The 26150-nt window shown below is 38.9% G+C and overlaps 1 protein-coding gene across 1 annotated transcript in view; it reads left to right on the top strand.

Moving 5' to 3' along the window:
- Positions 1-1172: 1172 nt before the first annotated feature.
- The window catches only part of LOC128739782 (GTPase-activating Rap/Ran-GAP domain-like protein 3), a 49082-nt gene continuing 24104 nt past the window's right edge, over positions 1173-26150 (top strand). Inside the window, exons 1-9 of the mRNA XM_053835285.1 lie at positions 1173-1288; positions 2709-2778; positions 11586-11672; positions 21726-21807; positions 21975-22093; positions 22603-22834; positions 23350-23448; positions 23728-23831; positions 24165-24279. Of these exons, the coding sequence (XP_053691260.1) occupies positions 1173-1288; positions 2709-2778; positions 11586-11672; positions 21726-21807; positions 21975-22093; positions 22603-22834; positions 23350-23448; positions 23728-23831; positions 24165-24279 (1024 nt within the window). The remainder of the gene's footprint in view (positions 1289-2708; positions 2779-11585; positions 11673-21725; positions 21808-21974; positions 22094-22602; positions 22835-23349; positions 23449-23727; positions 23832-24164; positions 24280-26150) is intronic.

Genomic DNA, 26150 nt, shown 5'->3' with positions numbered 1-26150 from the left:
AAGCCGTCGTTGGTACGGTGCGCACCGGTGCTTAGCCGAAGACAAAGCACTTCGATCGGGTTTTTGCGTTTTCGATGAGCGTGTCAATAGGTAGCAACGCCAGTGCGTTCTATTATTAAAAGTACCCATTGCGGTGCCTATCTGGACGGATAGCAGCCGTGCCGCACCGGACGGTGTTTATAACAAGTGTGCTTAAAAGTGCGTTATTTGTCACAGAGAATAATTCAATTATCGGAAGTAAGTAGGCAAAATTGGTTGAATTTTTAACCCAAAATTTGAGTTTGCACACTTTAGGGGATTTTGAGTAGTTTCAATCAAGTTTTAGCTAAATTCGACCTATTTACAGGTAGAATTATTGAAGAGTGTAGCTACCTAATGTTCACCCAAGGAGGACAGCTTTGACATGTCTGGTAGGGTAGACGCACCATTAGTGGTGGTAGTACCAGTAGTGGTGGAAACTCGAATTATTCCATTATTTTTGCAGATTTTGGTACAAGTTTGATACTTATCAAATAATACTGTTACTGGTAATTCGATACCTATCAAACTTGCACCAAAATCTGCAAAAATAATGGAATAATTCAAGTTTCCACCACTACTGGTACTACCACCACTAATGGTGCGTCTACCCTATTCAGTTTTGAGCGCATATACATATACTGCTACTAAGTGTTGACCAGAGTCAATATTCGTACCCCGTAGGGATACGTGATGTTAGAGAAGAACTGACCATTTATGGCAGCGGTTTCCAATCTTTTTTGAGTCACGAACCCTCTGGTGAAATTCACTATACTATTCTGTAGCGAACAAAATTTTTAACGAACCCCCATTAGGGAAACGCTGATCTATGGGAACGCTGCCAATCTGGTTCATTGTACGTTGGTCAGGTGATCTCCAGGTGGCTTTGCGGATATCTTTGCGTGGGAAAAAGGTGCTTCGGATCACCAGGTCTCGGGCAACTGCAAAGTTTATACATCGTTGGTCGTTACCGTTTGTGTCGGCGAGTAGAGCATAGAGTCTTACCCCATGTCTATACATTTCTTCCCTTCTGACCTGGGTGTTCAAATCCCCGATGACGATCTTGACGTCCTGTGGCGAACAGCTGTTGTTCGTTGTCTTCAATCGCGCGTAAGACACTACTTTCTCATCGTAGGGTCTAACTTCGTGCGGCAATGCACGTTGGGGATGTTGTAATCGAAGAAACGGCCCTTTATACTCATGTAATCGCCTTTCAATCTATAACGCGAACCTGCATTATGCCCAACACTACGAAACTCGTTCCCAATTCGTAAGTTGTCTTACTAGGGCCACGCTACCGAGTCTCGTTATGCAGCTGCCACCTTAGCTTTAGTGCCGAGACATCACGTTTCTTGATTCAGCCAGCCGCTTCGGATCAGACGTTGTCGTTAGCCGCTCCTAACCTGGGTCAACCTGGGCGCTTCTAACCGCTCACTTGGTTGAGGAATCATTAGATCATCAAAACCCGTCTCTGGTATGGAAACAGACGCTCAAGACTGACAGAGCTAATCCTTGTTGTTACACTCAGCGTTCGTATGGGTGCCTTCTTCCCGGTCGGTATATGATCATAGTTTCGCCGAGATTGGTTACTCGATCTCTGCTAAGGTTGCTTGTATTCCAAAAATATCCGTTTCTCTGCCAGAAATATCCATTTCATTACTAGCAAATACAAAACACTATGTTACTAATGATTATGTCTTTAAGAAGTTGTATTTCAAATACTTTTTTAAATTTTTGATACGTTAAGTATAAACTTCTCAGTTTTCAAACAATATTTTCAATGATGGTTATAGAAAATTTCATGCTTCAGTCCATTGAGTTCAGTTCAGTGATGAAAACATTATTAAAATACCTTTTGTTTGCTTGTAAACAAAGAAGGGTGGGCAAAACTGAAGATTTTTGAAACCAACTGAGAAAGAGTTACCATATAGCACCAAATAAAACATGGGTCTAAAATTTTCCAAAAAGAAACAGATACCAAAACATTTGAACAAAATCGGAACACTTTTAAATTCCGTTTTCATGGAATTTCTGATGTACGATATTGTCAGAAAAGACTTGTGATAGCAAACAACTTATTTACGTATTTTTCATCTGAAATCATTGTAGGTTCTAAAGCTGGATGCTTTTAAAAGACCGTGTTTCATTGTACTGGTATTTTAATATGTTAGTATAATCCGGAAGCTTCCCACAAATATTAACAAAGGCGAAAACTAACGAGAAGATTTATCTACCTACTAATAAAAATAGAATTACTGACACGCTTTTTCACTACAGCAAACCTGCGCTCTCTAAATGTTTGACTTCAGTAAAGGCTTTTAACATTATTTTTGTAGTCAATTTTACGATAATTAAAGTAAAGTTATGCAAACAATAGTCAATTCAAGTTCAGGATAGAGTTTATCTCTGTTTTATCTGATGGGATTTGTTATGAGCGTTTCCCAAATTACCATCATATTGAATTGAGCCACTACAATGTAAACAACCAATACACGACTTTATTATTAAAATACTCTCCCGATGATGGTACTTTGCAAAAGGTGTTGAGATGTATGTTGTGACCGATGTGGTCTCGGAGTCTCGAAGGGGATTACCCGGGGAATACATAATACGGGATCAACAAAGCCCCAAAAGTTCGCCACCGAAAAGCTAATTTAAATTTTATTTCCATTCTTTTTTTTCGCCCACAGCACATCCGCTACTGAGCTTATATCGCGAAGAGGAGTTTTTTCCCGGCGGCACTATGGATCAGTGGATCAGGTAAGGCGGTTTTGAGTTGGACAGCTTTCGGATTTAATGCATTTATTATTAACGGCGTAAGCGAAAATTCATTTTTCTTTCGAATGTTGAAATGATTTTTTGCAAATCTCATGGATTATCTAAATTACTGATAAATTTAATACCGATACCGAGATCTTTTGGAGGAAATTTCCTGAAGATAAATGACACCATCGTTAACGGTCAATAACGAAATATCAAATAAATTGATCCTAAATATATTTCATTTATTAAAAGCCAATTATAAACATCTCAAATAACTAGTTGTGTAGAATTCGATGTCTTGCCTGAAATTAATTCATGATTAATAAATGATATTAGATATTCTTCAAACTTGGTCGCCAAAGCTGAAAATTATGTTATGTTAAAAATAAATATCTATGATATAAAAATATAATTAACGATAACAATAGAAATGCGAGATCGACGTTGTAAAGGTTTGGTTCCTGCAGAGCACATAAAAAGAAAAGAAAAAAATTACATTAGAAACTTACGATTAGGAAAAATGTAAATCTTGTTCGTAATCTGATAATAATCGTAATCCTCCTCAACGTCATCCGACAGCTCGTGAATGCTGGGATCATCCCCCATGTACTGGTTGTCGCCGGCTTCGCGCATTCGAGTGTGCTGACTGTGGCTGATTTTCTCGTTGAAACTCTTCACGATGTCATCCGGCACCTTTGGGTAATTCGTTCGGTTCGGCGGATGCTCAAAGCCTAACTTCAGCAGCACATGGGCTTTGATGGATTTGAGCGATGCCTTAGCGAATACACTTCGAAACTGACACGCCGAACAGTGAAAGGGATGTTGATCGAATCGAGAACGGCCGTTAGTAGCACCATAACTGGCTGTCAAATCCTCGGTGTCATCAAAGTTTCTCCTATGAACTCCAGCTAACTTATCTCCCATCGTTGTGTAGTGCGTACCGTTGAGATGATTGTCATATTTAATTACTGTTTCTTCTAGTGATGCGCTTGCATCGCTGCTGTCGTAGCAGTCAGTAACCGGAAATATTCCCATCGTAAACTTTAATAACAACAACAGATACACTCCACCCGTTACGCACCGGGAAAGTTTTCGATTATTTTTAAATCCCATCATTTTATTTCCGACAAAATTGTTTCTAGCACGGTGGAAACGATTGTTTTGAGGCACCGTCCGCAGCAACACCATCGCTTAGTTAGTACACTTCGAACAACAGCTGATCGTTTGACATATTCCGTTATTACTCAATAAACACGAGCACAGTCCGTCCTAACTTTTATTCAACTGCTAACGAACTCTAGCAGCACTCACCAGCAAACGACCCGACCAGAATGAGAGTGAATCTGTGGAACAACAGCGCCTTTTATAATTGTAGTTGGTTGCCGCGGCGACACCAAATCAAGATTCAATCAATTTCAATTAATTAAGAGAGCAACAATTTAGTGCCGGACAGATTCGCTTTTGTTGCGAATTTTGCGATTGATGCTTCAGCAACGCTTAAATAAAACTCACAGTGGATCATTAGACAAATCCACGAATAGTGATATGTAAAATGGATCTAAACTAAGAAATCCTAATGATTCTAAAATAATAAAAAAACACTGTGTGCATTTCACAGAAACTGAGCATTTTCATTACAAATTATTTTTAACTTTAAATGACTCATCTTGGAATGCATTTAGTTTGCCTAAGGCACAAGGCACCCGAGACCGGCAAGGTCATATCACTTGTTAAGATTGCTCCCACTGGAAATTGATGGACAGGCAGGCGAGGTTGGTGACCTGCTATACAATTTATTCGTGTTTCCACGGCTAGCACGGTGGTTGGTAAAATTAGTTTGATAAATTTGAAACTTTTCTACATTACAGTGGCAATATAACGAAATACTTCTGCATTCTTGGTTTAACAAGTAAAATTAATCTAAATTTGAGAAATCTTAGTAGCTTAAGATTAGTTAGAACCATGATTGTGTAAGTTGTTTAAAACTTTTCAACATGTATCGGATTAAGATTTTAATAATTCAAGTTTCAAGTAATTCAAGTAATTTGTTGAACTATCATTACTTATGTAGTTAGCAGTTTAAAAAATAATAATTGATGTAGGTGAAGGTTAAACACATTGTTAAGCGATTGAATTAAGTACACGTGCATATATTCAAAAGTACTCTCTTAAAGTATACCACGGCATCAGTTTTAATGATTGTTGTCGGTAACTACAGAGACTATAGATTACAGAGGCGACGAGGTACTCAAAAACCGCCAAATTTTGAATCAAAACGGAAAGTTACCTTTATTTGTACTCTCCGTTTTGACTCAAAATGCAGCGGTCTTTGAGTGCCTCGTCGCCTCTCTAATCTATAGTCTCTGTATCGGTAACAGCCCACCATTATTGATGCGTACTGGTTACGAATTACGGTACCAAACGGTTGTCGAAATTAATAGCCTTTGTGGGATTTGAACTATTCTGTACATTCAACTGCTGACCATGCGGCGGAGTTTCCTACTGATCTCTTACCTGTAGTCATTTTCGAACAAACAGTGTATCAAAAAAATGTCCATAATCATCAGCACACAAAACTGTGCATGTGTATTATCTTTTAACTGGAATATGCTCTCATGTTTTTTCTTATTTTGATCTATTTATTATGTGAAATATTAAACGAAAGTTGGCATTGACCAAACTCGTGTTTTAGTCTTTGACCTTGAAATGCGGTCAGGCATTAATATTAATATTTTTTGAAACGATGGTTTTTACAATTGATGGAGGGACGGTAGGGGAAAGTAATGAAAATTTTTTGGGAAAGAAGGGAAAAGAGGGGAAAGGAAGGGGGGGGGGGTGCCGATCGGACATTTCCTCAATTAATGGGAGCACCTCCATTTTTAAGCAAAATACCCTTTTTTGTTAAAACTTCTAATTTTCTTTTGCTTATATCTCCGGAAGTATTGGGTTTAGAAAGACACTATTTTCACATTTTTAAAGAAAATTGCCCAAGGAGTTCGAAATAAATGTTTTTAAGCATTAGTGCTGCCAAAAACATTTTTAAACTCAATTTTCATTTTTCTCTCAATAAAGACAATTTGATCTCAAAAATTCTATTTCATCGTGTTTTGCAGATTTTTTTAATAAGAACCACTCATTGCCCCGAAGTATTCTTTGCCAATCCCGAGATACAGCATTTTAAAGCAAGCGATACCCCATATTTATGTAATTTTTTTTCTTTTGCTTATATCTTCGGAAATATTAAGTTTAGAAAGACACTATTTTCACATTTTCAAAGGAAATCATCCAAGGAATTCGAAAAAGATATTATTTTTGAGCACCAGTACTGCCAAACATTTTTAAACTCAATTTGAAAACTAAATTTACATTTTTCTCTCAATGAAGACAATTTTATTTCAAAAATTTCAACTTCATCGTGTTCCGCAGATTTTTTTTTATATAAAAATCACTCATCGCCCCGAAGTATTCTTTGCCGATCCCGAGATACAGCTTTTTAAGGCAAGCAATTCCCCATTTTTATGTAAAACTATAAGCAAAATAACTTTTTTTGAAGTAGTGATTCTCTAGTCTCTACGCAAAACAACTTTTCCATATCGGGAAAGCATTTATACAATATATAGCAAAGTTTTTCTAACTAGTTTTGCCAGCATTTCAGTTTTTTGTTTGATTTATAGTGCTAGATGAGGAAATGTTACTTCAAAAAGGCGTAAAATATACGTTAGTTGTTTGATCATAGCCTTGTTAACTGTTTTTCATCTCGCTAATAGACATGACCCAAGCAACAATGTGAGTTTGATTGTACTCTTATGGTGGTTTTCATGACCAATTTTGGTCTTGAATGCCATCATAAGAGTGTAATAAAACTCAAATTGTTACTTGGCTGAGCTTTTACCTTCCTTGTTTATTGCGTTTATTGTTGCTAGGAGACTAATATTTCCTTAATTAATGTAACTAATCATGCGGGAAACTGAAAAGCTGGCAATACTGTTTAGAAAAACCTTATTATATACTGTATAAAAACTTTTCCGGCATGCCAAAGTATTTTTACATTGCGTAGAGAATTACTGCTTCAAACAAGAAGTTATTTTCCTCTTAGTTTTACATTAAAAATGGGGAATTGCTTGCTTTAAAATGCTGTATCTCGGGATTGGCAAAGAATACCTCGGGGTTATGAGCGATTCTTATGTAAAAAAATCTGCGGAACACGATGAAGCTGAAATTTTTTAGATAAAAGTGTCTTCATTAAGAGAAAAATGTAAATTTAGTTTTCAAATTGAGTTTAAAAATATTTCGCAGCACTTGTGCTCAAAAATAATATCTTTTTCGAATTCCATGGATGCTTTCCTTTGGAAATGTGAAAATAGTGTCTTTCGAAACCTAATATTTCCGGAGATATTAGCGAAAGAAAAAAAAAGTTTTGACAAAGTCGGGTATTTTCCTTAAAAATGGAGGCGCTCCCATTAATTCTCTTTCCGCCATATGGAGAACAGTGCTGAAATTGATGCAGTGTATACTAATCTTAAAGCTGCTTTCGATGGCATAGACCATCAAATTCTGCTACATAAGCTGAACCGACTTGGAGCTTCTAACGAATTTGTCTGCTGGCTCCAAACATATTTAACAAATCGTAGCCTCTCGGTACGCCTGGACACGGTCGATTCGAATAGTTTTTGCAACCAATCCGGCGTTCCACAAGGAAGTAATTTGGGCCCATTGCTATTCCTCATATACTTCGACGATGTTTGTTTTGTGATACCACCTGGAAGCAAGTTATTGTATGCGGTCGACTTAAAAATCTTCCTTGATGTAAGATCAGTTGAGGATTGCAAAGAACTACAAGTTTTAGTTAACCGAGTTGCTGATTGGTGCAGTCTGAACAATCGTTGCCGTTTTCCAGAAGCAAACACCCAATCATATACCGATACAGGATCCAAGAGACTTCTCTAACGTTTTGCTAGCGTTAATGATTTGGGAGTGGAACTGGATTCGAGGCTGACCTTTCACAACCATTATTCCAACATTATCTCAAAAGCAAATCGCAACTTGGGATTTATTACGCGCTTAGCTAAGGAGTTTCGTGATCCGTACTGCCTGCGGTCCCTCTATTCTTCACTAGTACACTCAATCCTTGACGCAGTTTCTATAGTGTGGAGTCCATATACACAGCTCTGGATAACAAAAATCGAAGCAGTGCAACGGAGATTCATCAGACACGCTTTAAGATCTCTCCCCTGGAATGATCCTTCAAATCTCCCACCGTATGAGGACCAATGCAAACTGTTGAACATCAACACCTTGCTCAAAAGAAGAACGGTTTCTCGAGCTATCTTCGTTGCCAAGCTGTTGAAGGGAGAAATGGACGCTCCAGAAATTCTATCCCAGCTGAACATCAATGTAGCGCCAAAAAATCTCCGGACCCACGACTTTTTCCGACCTATATTTCACCGTACTATGTATGGTAGCAACGAACTGATCCAGGCCATGTGCCGCGTTTTCAACCGTGTGTACCATCTCTTTGATTTCACGCTTTCAATTGACCAGTTCAAACAAATAATTTATAACTGTGGCTTTAGGCTTTTCCCATTCGCCTCAATAACATAATGAGTCAGTTGAGGATAAGTAAATAAATAAAAAAAATAAATATATAAACAAATGTTCCGATGAAAAAGTTGAGGATTTTGCAGGTGGCTATGCAAAATCAATTCGCAACATTGCTTTTCGGGTGACGCCATTTTTTTCAATTTTCGAAAAACTTTCAGCGATAAAAATATAGTGTAAACAATACACAATACAAAACTACTTCTAACAAAATTTTCAAGAGAAAATACCCAATGGGTAATTTTCTACAGCGTTTCTTTCGTGATGTAATTTGTTGTTGGAAACCTTTTATAAGCAAAAGAGAAGCAAAATAAGAGTATTTGACAAAAACGTGTCTTTTCTTTAAAAATGCAAGTACTCCCTTTATTTGAGGAGACGTCCAAACGGTACCAAACTTAGTGTTTTTACTTACTGACCTGAAACGAACAATCTGACAAAATTTGGTTCACATCCAGAAGGTCGATTGCATGGGACTCGAACACTTACTCGCGCAACTTGACGTGGAATGACCCATATATTTTTCAGTAGCATATAAAACAAAATTCTAATCAGCCGATCGTACAAGCTAAATTGTGACTCGGAACTTGGTGCTTCAATTAGGGTACGGGAGGGTATTTCCAGCCCATTAAGCGGTAGCCTGAACAATGTTCAGGAATTATGTTGAAACTATATTTATTCGAGACAAGATTTTTATACCAGTTGATAGAATAATATTTACTGAATATTGGCGTGTATTTTGATTTTAATGAAACACTACTGCATTTGAGTTATAGTCGCGAGAAATGATGAAGACGCTGCGACTAAATTGGGCCCATTTTCTATAGTGGTGTCTGTGTTTTTTAAATCCGACAGGCCGAATTAGCCAGCACAGGGATTAAATGCTTTTCAAAAACAGATCACAATAGAGACCGATAGATAACATGTCGGTATTGCCTAGATACCGGCTCATTGAAGATAACTACTTTTGCAGTGACAACAGCTTGCTGCTGGCGCTAGTGTATCATTGAATCGTACATATAAACTATCACCAGAAGCAAGTGGTTGTCAGTGGTGTTACTAGGTATGTTAACCGGATAGAAGAGTTTCAGGAGTAATTGCCTCACACATTGGTAGTAGTGTAACTAGAGCACCATATGCCGAAATTAAAAACAAAATGCTGCAAATGCTAGTGAATGAAAATTGATTTATATTTTCATATCAGAAGGGAATTTGTGTGTTCTTCCGTGATAAAAAGAAATAGAATTGTTCTGTGATAGCATATTCACAACTGTTTAGTTTCTAGAATAAGTAAACGTGATCATAATTGTGTGTTTTTCAAACCATCATCAAGAGCGGATACGCGTAAGCGATTGCTGCTGGTTTTTTCAGCCTAATTACGTGCCAGTGGAAAAACAGTGGTTTTGATGTTTATTGAACAAAATTGAGCAAATTACTTACATTTTTATGAAAATAGTCATAACACAATAAAGCTTATGAGTGCTACATTCGTTTCAGTATTGTTATATAGTGGCAAAGTTTTTATTTGGGAAAGTGTAGCCAAAAACGGTAATGTATGCCGAAATTAGTAGCGTGCTGGGAATACCCTCCCGTACCCTATGTCGAAATATAATGTGTATTCTATTCAATAATGTGTATGAGTTGGATATCTGCCAATGAATATATTTAGTACGATATCGAATGTATTGGAATTTGTCCTATGTTTCCTACTACTATCTGAAAAGGGTTCTATTGTTTAACCAATAAAAAATCTTTACATAATGTTTTCCTGAAGGAGGGAGAGGGTTGCGATTAACATGACAGGATAAGCTGATATTTAATTATCTCACATTTATTCTCATGGATATTTCATTTAATATCTCATTGACGTTGTACTAGAATTTAATATTGGTTTTACGGTCACTGCGGGATTTCATTTGGCTGCCTTTCAGTAGATGTCAAGCGATAGATGTGCATTTTTAACACCCAGCCAGGTTTTATGGCGGTGTAAAAAGTAGCTAATATTGAACGATCCACCGCGACCTGTTTTCATTTATTCATTGAATGACCTCTTACAGCGAATAGTAGTAGCGAATGCATTCGACACTTCTCAGCTGTTGAATTCGGCAGCTTCAAAACACTGTGCAACAAACGGTGGTATTTGGGTAAATATTTTTGTTACTGCTGTTAAATGTGTTTTTTGACGAAATTGACATACATATTTATTATAGCAGGCGTAAGACAACCGTAGTAGCAATTCGCATGAACTAGATTAAATCAACGAAATATGATTTTTTTTTTAATATTTTGATGTTTGAATTGGCTTGCCTTTATGAATTCCGGCAAACTAAATTTCGTTGTTTGGTTGATGACTGTGATTTCTCATTTTCATAAGATGACAAATTTTCTTACTGTTATCAGTTGTTTACACATAAAAGGAAATTGAAATCTGCCCTAATTTTTGGTGTCCATTTCCTACTATGCAGGCCTACTCTTAGCTGAAAACTGGTTCAAGTGCAATGGGGTTGTAGTGATTAAAAATGCACCAGATCAGGCAGGTCATCTTTTTGTTAAGCAAATCGTCGGCTTGGTATCGTCACTGATGAGCCACTGTCCTGCGCAATAGCAACTGTGTTCATGCACCTTGAAAACAAGGAGTGTATCGAACGAGTTAGCCTACGTACAGAAAGAAACTGAAATTATCAATCAAAAAGTCTTGAAATTCGGGTGAAAATTTGTTCTGTTGCACCGGCTGTTATTTTGTTTGCATAATTATGGAGGTTTATTACACGCAGCTCTTGTCAACAAATGAACGATTACCATAAAATAAACCATTAAACTCAAACCCAAGGGTCGTACTTTTCATCACAGGCCGTAAAATTAATTAAAACAAAATGACGGTAGTCGGTCAGCCACATTGTATGTAGATCAAGTTATTTTCAACTGCTAACGGAAGGTAGGAAGTCCACCGAGTAAGACAATGTTTTGAATTATTTACGTTTCGCAGGATACTTATGCTCAGTTGTCATTATGCTCAATCTATTAGATTTTGTGCACTTGTTTTGAATTTTAAATAAAAACCTAAAAGAAAATAGTAGTCCGGTAATGGCGACATTTCGCCACGCTAATAAATTTAACGCTGATGATTGTATATATAATTTAGCAAACAATGGAACGATTCAGTAACTACAAAACCTGCTCTCTCTATCTCTTGATTTATATACTTTCAGTTGCCACAATCAGAAATCGATGGGCTGGACCCAAACTGTCGGAGATTTCGCTTGGAAAATGGAGAATCATTGGCGGAAAAAGATGAGGTAGGTTTGAAACGTAAAATTTTTAATTAAAGTCCTAAGTCCAAACAGAAGACAATTTGGTACTCGTATTACATTCTACGTTCCACCTTTTGATGAGGTGTAAGTTGAATCTTTATCTAGCAGACGATGCAGAACGGATAAAAAAGCATAATCCAATCTAGTTAGGTCCTTTTCAAAATCATTCAATTCATGTTGTTGTCTACATGGTGTCGTGAAGCTCATCAGCTGTAATTCCGCTGACCGTGATGCTACTGAAAGTTTATCTCAGCACGTTTAGCGTTGACCCCAAGCTCGAATTCTGCGGCATATGCATACATGTACCTATCTATGTATATCGAAGCACCATTGAAGTTGGAATCACTTTCCTGTCACGTGCTGTTGCTTGTAGAACTGGAATTAAATTAATGTTGATCCCTCATCGGCCCGCATTTTGGTGGGTTTATGAATAAAAGCGAGTATGTGGAAAGAAGGCGATGGAATGATGGCGAACAGAAAAAAACCAACATTAGTTCAAACCTAATTAGGGAGAAAGGCGGCGTGTTCAGAATATGGCTACCGTTTAGTGCGCGCGAATACGAAATTCGATTAAATTGACATTACATTTTAATTTATATTCTGTTGGAGGATTTATTTTCCAAACTTTAGCAAAGTTTGGAAAAACATTAAGCTTTTGGTGGTAATATGGTTGTAGATACAACTCAACCGATGTGAGCGTTCGTAGTAGTAAATGAATGTATCAGTAATGCAGTTAAGGACGACAGAATAGCGAAATATGTAGAACGGCGCAATTACCGGTTTGATAACATAACAAACTTTTTGTAGCTTGCTTTCTATCCACTTGGAAGGATTCTTAGATTAGATTAGATTCTTTATTGCAGCCTGTGGCTGGTTCTCCTCTACCCGTTGCCAAATTCAGTTTTACTTTGATAACAATAATATTACTAATATTCATCTGAGATACAGAATGAAACTTACTTTCATTTTTACAAATAAAGGAAACGCCTTGGTGTTACATTCTGCATTCGGAATTTGACCATCTGCTTTTTATTCGACAGATTTGGCAGCCAACTGTTAGAGTACAGGACAATTACTATGAACTCATTGACGTTTTCAGCCTCTCCTAGTCGTCGGCATTTGATCATGCAACGAATGGCTTGTTAACCAGTATCATACCTCGAAAGGGAGGCTCGAGGCTGGGGCCTCCTTTGCAAATACGGTTGCATATGCATTCGGCTTTAAAAATTTCAACTTCTGTTGATGGAACTTATTCAAACAATTTTTATCGTTTTATGAATGTACAATTTTGGATTGCTACTTTTCTAATTTTAAATCAAAGCTGAATCTAAGACAGCTGAAAACCTGTTCAATTCGCGACTGCAAAACTGTTGACATCTAGGTATTTGATTTTTGTGTGAAACAATCCGAGAGAAATATTTTAATTTTTATCTTTATAAACCCAAAAACCTGTCAGTTTTTGGTGACAGAGTAAAAAGTAAAGCGTTCTATTAAATGACATTGAATTATAAACCATTTTCTACTTACCAGTGTTGTTTCGAATTCCACGTGTAGATTTTCTGGGACGCTACTGGGAGGAATGTTATGGTATTTAACTATGCTTGTCATTCCCGCACTCAATATCGAAACAGTATTGTAGCTGTCACGGTCATTTATTAACGGTAGCAATCTTCCGTCGGTTGAAACAGCAGCAAACAGCGAAGCTAATTATGTATGCATTACGCAACTATGTCGGCATTGAAATTTTCCATGCACCCCAGGATTAACAACGATTTTCTGCCTGCCTCGTGGGGACATGTCGATAAATCGGAAAGAGTAATTGCTTTGAAACGCATTTTGGGGGATAAAATTGTGAATGAATCGGTAGATGTCTTCATTAATTAATTCAATATTATGATTCAGAATTAAATGCTGACTGGATACCAATGCATAAAATATATAGAGTCAAATTCGTAGTATTAATTGTACAAAATTAAATCAAAATTGCTAGAAATAAACGTTAACCGAGTAGCAGGAGTTGACCTAAGTAAATAAATTAAATTAAATTGCCGTTTCAATCTAAAATTATGAGCAACATTGTTTGCAGCAGTTTCCGTTCGAACACGACAAGTGCGCTGATGCCTTTCCTCATGCAGCCTCTACTTTTCATGTAGTTAGTCTTCGACGTATTTATTTTTAGTCTAATCTTCCTAGCTTCCGCTTTCAATCTAGCGTAGATTACCTTTGCCTATGCTAAATGGGATGTAGGATAAGCCGTCATATCTTATCTCAATCCTTTCATTCTATCCCATCCGTTTTCTAAGTTTGAAGCACCCAGCTTCTCTGAAGAATCTAGTGCCTAAATGAAGCGTAGTTCTCGATGTAGGGTAAGTTATTCTATAGTGGACCCCAGGGATGGTTCGATCACTTTGACTCAATTTTAATTCATTTGACAGTACCGTCTTAACGGGGCCAAATATGACAAAATTATATATGGGACATTTGTAGAACAGGTTATTATCTATCATTTTACTGAATAAAGTTTTGCTGTATCTTTTGTAGTTACGGCGCTACAATGCTAGTATCTTGTTAGTGACTAAATGAACGTTCATTTAGTCACTGATGAGTTACTAGCGTTGTAGCACCGTAACTACAAACGATACAGCAAAACTTTGTTCAGAAAAATTGCAGATTAGAACTAGTTCTACAAATGTCCCATATATAACATTGTCATATTTGGCTCGGCTGAGACGGTACTGTCAAATGAATCAAAATTGAGTCAAAGTGATCGAACCATCCCTGGTGGACCCTTTACCTATAGTGAACCTCAGGCACAGTTTCGGGTTTATTAGTTTGTACTACTTATTTCCGAGGACATATGACATGAAACGGAAACTACTAAACATACGACACAATTCAGATTACAAAATTTTAGCCGCATTTGACGATTAATGCCTTAAAAACGACATTTTCAACAAGTGAGGGTCCATTATACGATTAACAATGCAAAATATGTCGCTATTAGTGGACCCTCTTCATGCAAAATGTACTAGAATTCCTATTATGGACCCGGTCGATATCCTATTGTAAACCAAAAGGTCCATAAAAGGAAAACGGACATTCTAATTTGTTTTAAAAATGTGTAAAATATAAAGATTTGCAACATAAATCGATATTTTTTTAGCGTTAATCGAAAGTTACTCGTATTGTAAGTGCCATCTGTTGCGTGTTTGGCGTTGCCAGTTCAAAATAATTCATGGAAGAAAGCCACTCAAGCACTACATGGTCCACTAATGGTTAATTTACCCTATAACGGGTTGTGTAGCTGCCAACGAGAATGACTTTGACATGTAAAGTTCTGACTATGCCAGCCAACTTTTTACAGTATTGAGAGTTTCAATCGTGTATACAAAACTAGCGTACTGAATTCAATGACTAAAGCTTACAAAAGAAGTTTTCCATAACATACAATTATCAAGAAAATTATTGAAAATTGTGTAATGCCTTATTTGAAGTCCATAAAAAAATTCCGTCCTGTAAGGTGTTTAGTTACACTCTTAAATGGATCTACCAGTGAATAAGTTAGATTAAGCTAAAAAAGCTTTTGACCGGATTGGCTATACAAAACTGTGTAAATTTTTCTGGCTCGGTGCATCTCAACAACTAGTGCAATGGCTGAGGTCGTACTTGCGCAACAGAATCCTACGCGTGAAGTTTGGTTCCTGCATCTCTTCATAATTCACCAGTACCTCAGTTGTTCCGCAAGGTAGTAATATGGAACCATTGATTTTTTCACTGTTTTTTAACGACGTCACTTTGCTATTGGATATCGGTTGCCGACTTGTCTACTTGTCTGATTGGTGTAAACGAAACTAGCTGACACTAAGCGTAGCAAAGTGCGAAGTGATAAGTTTTTACCGCATTAAAAGTCCGATTTGATTCAACTATCAGATTGAGGGGTCTGAGCTGCACAGAGAGAACCACGTTAGTAACCTTGGTTTGTTACTTGACTCTTCGAAACTTCGCGTTTCACAACAGACTCTACGTTCTACCGGCGGAAGAGTTATTCAATTTCGATGAGCCATCGCATAAGTTTGTACAGAAGATAAAACCTCCTATGTTTTATAGTTATTAAACTTCATGTAGAGATTAGTCAGATGAATTTTGCGATAAAATCAAATCTATACCCAAAAAAATGAATTTCTGTCTATGTCTATGTATGTTCCTTATAGACTCAGAAACTACTGAACCGATCTACGTGAAAATTTGTATGCAAGTTGTTGAGGCCGGGGAAGGTTCTTATGATGGTTAGAAACTCCTTCCAAACAAATGAAACACAAATTTCTGCATAACTCGAGAACTAATCAAGCAAACAGAACCAAATTTGGCATGAATTTATTTTATGATGGTTTACGACCGCTCACCCTTGTGGTCCCCGTACAAAGTGCACCCTGTACAAAACGCTTATTAGACCGATTGTTCTCTACGGGCATGAAACATGGACAATGCTCGAGCCCAGTAAACCATTTGGTTTGTATATCTCGATTGCAACTGAGATATACGAAATCATATCTGAACGAAAAAGTTATATTTCACGCCATATAAGAACATATATGTACCAAAGTGGAGGCGCTCTACGTGCGAACATTTTGACAATTATTTGTAATTCTATTTTGCGTAGTTTTTATAACACGCAACTAAATACTCCTGAATATATGATTAAGATTGTAATCGTCTATACTGCTTTATAATTCACAGTCATGAATTGTATATGAAGACACGCACGACTGCAAAACTACTTATTGTTCACTTCGATTTGACATACTCTAATCATTATACAATTCCAATGTGAAATTGACATGAAAACGATTTAATGTGAACTTTCTATTACGATTTTGTGTTATCTGGGAGGAGGACCTGCGAATGCTCGGAGTTTTCAAAAGACGAGTGCTAAGAACGATCTTCGGCGGCGCACAGGATAACGGAGTATGGAGGCGGGGGATGAACCATGAACTCGCACAGCTCTATGGCGAACCCAGTATCCAGAAGGTGGCTGAAGCTGGACGGATGCGATGGGCAGGACATGTTGCAAGAATGTCGGACAACTACTCTGCAAAGATGGTGTTCGCCTCAAATCCGGTAGGAACAAGACGACCAGGAGCGCAGCGAGCAAGATGGTTAGACCAGGTGGAGTGAGATCTGGCGGAGAGTACTCGGTGTAAAACTTTGCATAATTTGTTAGCTATTGGTAGTTTTCAAACCCACTCTACAACGATCATCAGCTTAACTGATGACCGCGAGAAAGGAACTCACTCTCGGCTTACCATATATTATTCTCAGTCGATCTCCAATATTTGGAAATAGGAGAGTAGGGACAGCAGATATCAGCATCTGATAGCTCTGATAACTAATGACTTGCATGAGTTGAGTCAGTTGTCTCCAAGTACGTGCATAAAGAAGGTGCAATATACAACCACTTTGTCGTCTCACAATAAACGTCTTATCTCTTCAACAAGCGTCGGCCCGTTCCGTGCAGTGAAAAAAAACCCCTCGACTGTGCATCGTGAAGATTACGATTTGAACCAAGTGCGCGAAGGTCGAAGACGGAAAATTTTACACTGGTCCTTCGAACCGGATTCGATCGAAGCGACAAGGGACCACGGTGAACCGGAGTGAGGAATTGGTGAGCGGTAGCCCTCAACCGAGTTACTTGGAGAAACTTTGTTCATTTGTTCAACAGGCTTTGTCTTAGGATGGCAAGCCACCTAAACTAAAACTCCTGTGGTAGGAGCCTAAATAACTATTAAATAAAAACACGAAATTGCAATAACAAATAAATAATCCAACAAAAACACAATGAGCAACACAACTATTTACTGTAGGGTATAAATGTGTGAAAGTACTTTCTTCACCTAAGCGCAAAAGATTCACGTTTCTTATAAGGCGCGAGATCTATTTACAGTGTTAGAGCAAATGTTTCTTAGGTGATTCAGGGCGAGACGGCCGCAGCTCGCGAGTGTGCGCCGGTGACCCAGCGGGGGTAGGCTATGGGGCACGGTCTATACATCGTTTCCCTGCCGATCTGAGCGGTCACAGCCCTGATCACGATCTTGGTGCAACGTGGCAAGCACCAGTCGAACATTGCCTCCATCTGCGCATTGAACATTTCCTTCTCGTCAACGGGTCTGTCTTTGTGTAGAAAGTATATGTTCATAATGGTCTAGTTGAAGAAACAGCCTTTAATCCTCAACAAACTCATCCTCTCATTGATCGCCTTCCAGTCCATCATGCGATCCTACAATTTGCCTATCACTACAAAGCACGTTCCTGGGTCGTTGGTCGCTTCACCGCTCTGGTAAAATTGGACCTTGCCGCCACGGAATTTCCGCATCTTCCTTCCCTGATATCCGACCTTAGTCTCCACCGGAGTTGGTTAACCGATTTCTGTTAAGGTTGCTAGTATTCCGTTTGGTATCACGAGGAGGTAGAGATAGGAGTTGCTGGATAAGAGGGGGTCAATTTTATACCCGCTGATACGCGAGGCAGCGATGTTACGCATTATTCAGCCGTTCACCAATCCAATAAAATAGTGCACGATGATGATAACCTTGTGTTACGTGCTGCATAAGTTTTGGCTGCTCTGTTTCGACCATTGATACACTTTTACAATGCAGTGATAAATCGTGATATGATAAACGACTGACTCATTTTGCCACATCCGCAGATCGCTTGCCTGACAAGCACTCTACTTCTACTTCCTTACACTCTCGGATACTGCAAACATCTTCTTCTTCTTCTTGAGCATAGAGCCGGGGTGGCTTGTGCTGTTTCAAGCACTCGTCTCCATTCAACTTGGTCTTCGGCCACTCGTCGCTAATTTTCTAGTCGTCTCAGAAGTCGCAAATCGCTTTCGACCTGATCGAGCCACCGTGCACGTTGGGCCCCCCGTTCCTAGTGCCGGTGGGGTTTTTGAAGAGAACTATTTTCATCGCACTGTCGTTCGGCATCCTTACGACGTGTCTGGCCCACCGTAGCCTGCTAACTTTCGCTAGATGTACGATGGGAGTCTCCCCTAGCAGTGCCTCCGCGTTTGTCCTCTGTGAGCAGCGTCACGGCTTCAAGTCCATAAAGAACTACCGCTCTAATAAGGGTTTTGTGCATTGTTAGCTTCATCCGGCGATCGTAGCGTTTTACTAAGGGCAAAGTAGGCCCGATTTCCCGCTTGGATGCGCCGCGGGATCTCCTTACTAGTGTTATTGTCCGCGGTCACCAGCGATCCCAAACACACGAACTCCTCTACCACTTCTAGTTCGTTGCCGTCAACGGTTACCGTCCGTGGGAGACGCGCGTTTGTTTCCTTTGAGCCTCTTCCTTTCATGTATTTGGTCTTCGACGCATTTATTTTTAGCCCAATTCTCCTAAACTCCGCTTTCAGTAAGGCGTAGATTGCCTCCGCCGTCGCAAAGTTCCTGGCTATGATATCGAAGTCACCTGCAAAGCCTAGAAGTTGGCTACCCTTGGTAAAAATCATACCGCTCGTTTCGATGCCCGCTTGTCGGGTCACCCCCTCAAGAGCGATGTTGAACAGCATGCAGCATAAGCCGTCACCTTGTCTCAACCCTCGCCGCATCTCGAAGGGACTCGAGAGTGTCCCAGAGATGCGTACGAAACACATCACTCGATCCAATGTAGCTCTGATCAGTCGCGTCAGTTTGTCCGGAAAACCCTGTTCGTGCATTTTCTGCCATAGCTTGTCTCGATTGACTGTATCGTATGCTGCTTTGAAATCAACAAAGATGTGATGCGTGCGCACTTCCGACATTTCTGCAAGATCTGTCTAATAGTAAACATTTGGTCCGTAGTTGCGCGAGCCCCCATGAAACCCGCCTGACAATTCCCTATGAAACCTTGTGCTATCGGTGTGAACCGGCGTAACAGGATCTGGGAGAGTACCTTGTAGGCGGCGGTTACCAGTGTAATACCGCGATAGTTGCAGCAGTCTAGCCGATTACCGTTTTTGTAGATGGGACAAACCACTCCTTCCATCCATTCCTCCGGTAGCTTTTCCTCCTCCCAAATCCTCGAAATAACCCAGTGTAGAGCCTTTGCTAGCGTTTCTCCGCCATGTTTATAAAGCTCTGCCGGTAGGCGGTCCTTCCCAGTGGCATTATTGGTCTTCAGCAGTCCGATTTCTCGTTTGACTTCTTTGAGCTCAGGCGTTAGGACATTACTATCTTCCATGGGCGCTCCTAGGTTAATTTCCGTTCCGCCTCCTTCTGCGACTTCGCCATTGAGGTGTTCGGAAGGTGCTTCCATCTGTCGACCACCTCGCGCTCGTTTATGATTAGATTCCCTCCCTCGTCCCTACACATGTTAGGTTTCGGTGTGTAGCCCTTCCGATTTTAGCTCACCTTCTCATAAATCTTGCGCGTGTCGTTAGCTCGGAATAGTTGATCTAATTCATACTGCAAACATAGAGGTAGCAATATAGTATTCCTGTCTCAGATGTAGCTTTCATCATTCATCACAAAGCAGAACGAATTTGTTAGTCATTTCCTGTACATCTACCTTGCGCGAGTTTATGTCACCGTGTTCTGTTTGTCATTCCGGTTCAGTGGCTTCCGAACTTTGTACACGTGTAGTGTTGAACTACCATGCTGGCCTTCTTCGGATCTGCGGTGTCGGATATTCTACCGCTACCATCATCTTTCCATTTGGTAGCCCGATGCTCCTTTAACGCTTCGATCACGTGAGATGCAGTAGACTGTGTGGTTCCGAGCTGTTCTCCGATCGATCGATGAGAAGTATTCGGGGGCTCGAAGTGAGTGCTGAAAATTTCTTGTTCCGCAGCCATCAGCGGCTGTAACCAATCGATGTTGATGAAATTCTGCCGATGTGATACTTTCAGTCAAAATTTCAGTTATTTTTACTCAGGTGGCAAAATATTTCAAATTAATGAATGTATCCCAATTTCTCAAATACAGTCTGTTCAATATTTCTGTTCAATAGCTACAATAGCAATTTCCCCAGGTTTTCGAGAACAACGAGAAAACGAGCAGATTCGTTTAGGAAACTGGCCACTCTAGGTACGTCTCTCCCATCATGTTCAAAAAAACAAAATCAAACACAGTTTCTGTTAATAGTTATATACTAATTTTTGACTGCCAGATGCAGAGAATGGCAGATTCCGAGCACGGATTATACTAGCAAGGCTAAGCTTTTATTTCTTTTCTTCGAGGTTTATTGCGACGTAGTTTAATACACATACCTATTTGAATTCGCAGTGTGCGTTTGACTGCCAACCACAAAAGGTTGCTGAACGTTTCCTTTTAGTGTCACCTGAAAATAGACAGAAGGGCGGAGTTTGACCCAACCTCAATAATGCGTTTGTGTCTAACATACCACCCTCCAACTTTTTAATAAGCGCAAAACCGCGGTGCTATGAGCAAACAGCTGTGCTAAAAAGTGAAAACTCTCCGATTCAATTAATTATTTTTCGTCGTAGGAAGGTAGGCCGAAAATTTCATTTCTTAATAAGGGCATAATCTAATAATGAGAGTTTCCTTAACCTGTCATTTTATGAACTTGAAGCTAACCTACGGTAAAAATTCTCTCAAGATTAAAATTAAAAACGATAATTATTACAATCTCCTGAAATTTAACACTTGTTAATGTCAAACTAGCTTTTCACGCGAAAAAAAATTACTCCTTGCATTGTTTGCAAATAGCGCAATTATATGTTCATCTTAACGTGAAAGTAGTCGTCATCGATTCTGCTAATTTCAAAAGCAGTTTTTTTTATTTGAAACAAAATATTTGTTTACGAAAATATATTCGCTGTATTTAGATTGGCAAGAAGAATGCAGTGAATACATTTCTATAAACAGAACCCCGCTTTTGGGCCCAAAAACTACTTCCGAAATTGGGCTTTGCGACGAAAAGTTAATGACTGCTAGATTCCCGTTAAACATATTAAACAGTTGACAATTTTACATTTAGATTTGCAACTGAGTCGATAATTCTGATAAACTAATTTGATAATTTTATTTCGTTGCCCAGGTTTTTGGTTCACCCAGTATACCTATTTTGGAGAATCCAGAACATCAAACGAGATGGTACTTTAAATACTTCCTGGGAAAACGTAAGTAACAACGCTCAAATAGCTCAGAACCGAAGAAAATTTCAATTTGCTTCTAACGCATTTTTTATTTTCCTTTCCACTCGACAATATGCCATTCATCGTTTGTGTTACCATTCGAACGAACAATGAAACGCTGCTGCAATCTAAAACCTGACTTCCATCACCAGTTCACCAGAATTACGTGGGGATGGATTCGGAAAAAAATCCCTACTTTCTATCGATAGTGTCACAGGATTCCGGCAGTAAATGCATGCCACTCTATCGTGTGATGCTATTCAGGAAACAGGTACGTAACCGACAGCCGTATATATACCCACATTATAATGGTTAACTATCACATAAGTTTTTTGTAGTAAATGTTTGAAAAAGTAATTAAATTAAACTAAAGGTTCGTTTCACTGACACTTGCCATAAAACATTGTAGAAAGATTTACTCTCACAATCGAGTAAATAAATTAACATTTCCGGGAACAAAGGCCATTTTCAGACTATCGATGTGAGCACTTCATCAGCTGGTTAATTTCAACAATCATAAATAATTTATTTATCGATTCGTTCTCTAACTGAAATGCCAAACACATACATTATTTCTGCAAAGCTCAAAACTTCTCGGCTGGTAATTAGATTTCTCCCTTATTCTCGGTATCCATTCAACAACTGGTTACTTGCCCTGGGTCGTATCGTCGTAGGAAACTTGTTTCCCTTAACTTTGAAACACAATTTGTAAGGATGAATGCCAAATGCCTCACCAAGCTTTTGCTGCTTTCTTCTTTCTCGTTTCTGCGACCGAAATAGGGTGCCCAGAAGCTAGCGCTATCCTACAACCCACAGCAGAAGCTGACGGTCAAGCAGATTCTATCGAACTTTGCCCTGATGGATGCCAGCAAATCGCCGAAGGAAGTATTTTCGGCCGACATCCAGAAGGACCTGCTGCTGCTGGAGGAACAGGAGGGTTCAGTCAACTTTAAGTTCGGTGTCGTGTATATGAAGGCCGGTCAGAAAATGGACGACGAGATGCTAAGTAACGGTAGGTTAGGTTTTTCCTTTGGATGGGGAAAGAAGCTTGTGAATGGGAATTGCAAATGAGGCATTTGTGTTTTCGGGTCGAAGAATTTCCGGATCACAATTGGATATGAAAAATCTGGTTGTATTTGATTGGAAAAGAGGTCTGTTTCAGCAATGAAATAGATTTTTCAGTTTATCATCGGTTTTAGTCGTAAGATAAATAGAATTATTACGTAGGCAGGACTTAAAGACAATCAAAGGCTGGTTAATAGAAAACTTACACCTACCAGCATTATAAGGATCACATCAACCGTTATCATTTCTCGCGAACAATGCAAAAGGATTAGCAAAGTAGGTCGAAACCAATCTGTTGATTCCATCATTTGCTACGCCCTAGAGCCGTTACGGAACCGGAAAATGTTTTCTTCATTTTGCAATATCCTGTAATCCTGTCGTTTCACAGCTGACTGACAGACAGTGATGGTTGATTTTTAATCAATATGTTTCAAATTTGTTCTTATTTTTTCCGATTTCAAGAGCATGGTAGCGCCGATTTCGACGAGTTCTTAGCATTACTGGGGGAAAAGATACGCCTCAAAGATTGGGAACGATATCGAGGCGGGCTTGATGTGAAAGGTAAGCAATTCGATTATAACTGAATTATACAGTGTCGGTTGAATTACTTGGTTACGGAGTAAATTATCTTATTTGATTCCTATTTTAAAACGTTACATTAAAATGATTGTCTCAAGTAGTTATCTTACCTTTGTTTTCACCTCATACTTGCTACTAAACTCATGAAATGAATAGATTCACATTTCATTTCGGGTAGACAACTAATAGCTTTAATCTCAATGCTATAATCCCTGATTTGAGGAATCACTCATTTGACCTCTACCCATTATTTTGTTGCAGGAGACATGACGGGGAAACATTCGATCTACACCCTGTACGAAGGCCATGAAATTATGTTCCACGTATCCACGCTGCTTCCGTTCAGCCGCGATAATCGCCAACAGGTAAGACAGTTTATTTGCTTAGCACAGTCCTCCACGGTCCGGCTTTAGGAAACCTTCGCCTACGTATCACGATCCGCCACGATGTGGTAAATCGTTTTTCCTTCCTTGTGTCAAATTAGTGACATGTGCGTGGTGGGCAGAAATGGTTGACTGGGTTATTAGATGACGCCTATGAGGGAGAAGTCTTGTACCTTTTAGGTTGCTCCCCGAGTGGCCAAGCGCAATCAACATATTCATTAAGGAATAAGCAATAGTTTTGTGCTGACGGAGTTTTTTTTTATTTTATTATTCTCTGCTTCCGGACAAATGCTTTGAATGAATACTACGATGTAGGTGGAACGCAAGAGGCATATCGGAAACGACATTGTGAACATAATCTTTGTCGACGAGAGCTCCAGCGGCGATGAAATCGAATTCAATCCGAACAACATCAAAAGTCAATTTACGCGTAAGTAATACTTTGGCGATAAACTACTGCATGAGCAACACTTCTATGGGTCGTAGATGAAGTAGCATTAAATGTATAGGTATTATTCATGACTTTATCTTTGATCAGATAGCTGGTAAACTTATTTGTAAGAATGCATTATCAATAACTTTACCTATTTCACGCTGAACTGCTTATAGAGAATTAATGTCAGCAAAGTTATTTGCAATAAAATATTTCATTTTTGTTTTTTAAAAACAGGACAAAACAGGGGAGAAATGAAAGTTTAAACATTATAAGTTTCGTTTATATGTTTCGAATTTGTCTTATAGACGAGCACAATATTCGCTGTGGAGAAACCAATCTCTCTCTCTCTCTCTCTCTCTCTCTCTCTCTCTCTCTCTCTCTCTCTCTCTCTCTCTCTCTCTCTCTCTCTTTCTCTCTCTCTCTTTCTCTCTCTCGAAAGAACGAGGGTGCGAACATCACTTGCCATGGTCCCAATATTTTTTTTTGCATATCAGAAGAGTATTGGGTTAAAAGACCACTGAGACCAATATATTTTTGATCTAGGGTACGGAAGGGTATTTCCATCACGCTACTAATTTCGGCATACATTACCTTTTTTGGCTACACTTTCCCAAATAAAAACTTTACCGCTATATAACAATACTGAAACTAATGTAGCACTCATAGACTTTAATGTGTTGTAACTATCTTCATAAAAATGTAAGTAATTTGCTTAATTTTATTCAATAAACATCAAAACCACTGTTTTTCCCCTAGCACGTAACCAGGCTGAAAAAACTAGTAGCAATCGCTTACGCGTATCCGCTCTTAATGGTGGTATGGAAAACACACAATTATGATCACGTTTACTTATTCTAGAAACTGAATGTGCTATCACAGAACAATTCTACTTCTTTTTATCACGGAAGAACACAAAAATTCCCCTCTGATATGAAAATATAAATCAATTTTCAATCACTAGCCATTAGCAGCATTTTGTTTTTAATTCCAGCATATGGTGCGTTATTTACACTACTACCAATATATGTGCTGACATATCTGATATTTGAGTGACAACTGGCGCTAGTGTATATGAACGATTCAGTGATACACTAGTACCAGCTTTAAAATTCTTGGTTGGCTTTGGGTCACGGGTTGCGTGCGAAAATATTTATTTTCCGTTTACAGTCGACGTTTCGAGGGATATCCCCTCATCTTCAGGACAGAACGTATACAAATATTTTTTTTTTGTCAAGTGGATTGTGTGGAGTGGATGAAAACGTATGTCTATATTTTCAGACTGCCAAGAAAATTGTAGTGAGTACATTTATTTTGTGCCCAAAAATTGCTTCGGAAATTCGAAAAATTAATGATGACTCATTTCCCCTTAAAGTTATTAACCGTCAAGTTGAACCATTTATTGAAGTGGAACCAACAGTAGAGTTCGTTGAACTGCATTGCCATAAATTGGATAGGGTCGTGCAGTCCGTAGTTTACATTCCGTCCTTGCAGGTGAAGGAAATACACTGAAGTCGCGTTTTACGCGATTTTTTTACGCGACTATTTTTACGCGGTTTTCAGAATTTACGCGGTTTTTACGCGGTTTTCGGAATTTACGCGGTTTTTGGAATTTACGCGGTTTTTTACGCGGTTTTCGGAATTTACGCGGTTTGCGGAATTTACGCGGATGTGCTCAAAACGTTTATTTTTTCGCGTAGTGTTGAAATCCACAAAGTTTTTTACGCGAAATTTTGTTTTTTTTTACGCGGTTTTCGGAATTTACGCGGTTTTTTTTACGCGGTTTTCGGAATTTACACGGTTTTTTACGCGGTTTTGATTTACGCGGGACGTATCCTGCGCGTAAAAAGCGACTTGAGTGTACCTAG

This window comes from Sabethes cyaneus, chromosome 3, assembly GCF_943734655.1.
Source record: "Sabethes cyaneus chromosome 3, idSabCyanKW18_F2, whole genome shotgun sequence".
Lineage (NCBI taxonomy): Eukaryota > Metazoa > Arthropoda > Insecta > Diptera > Culicidae > Sabethes > Sabethes cyaneus.
The sequence above is the reverse complement of the archived record's forward strand: the minus strand, read 5'-3'. Positions and strand labels throughout refer to the sequence as shown.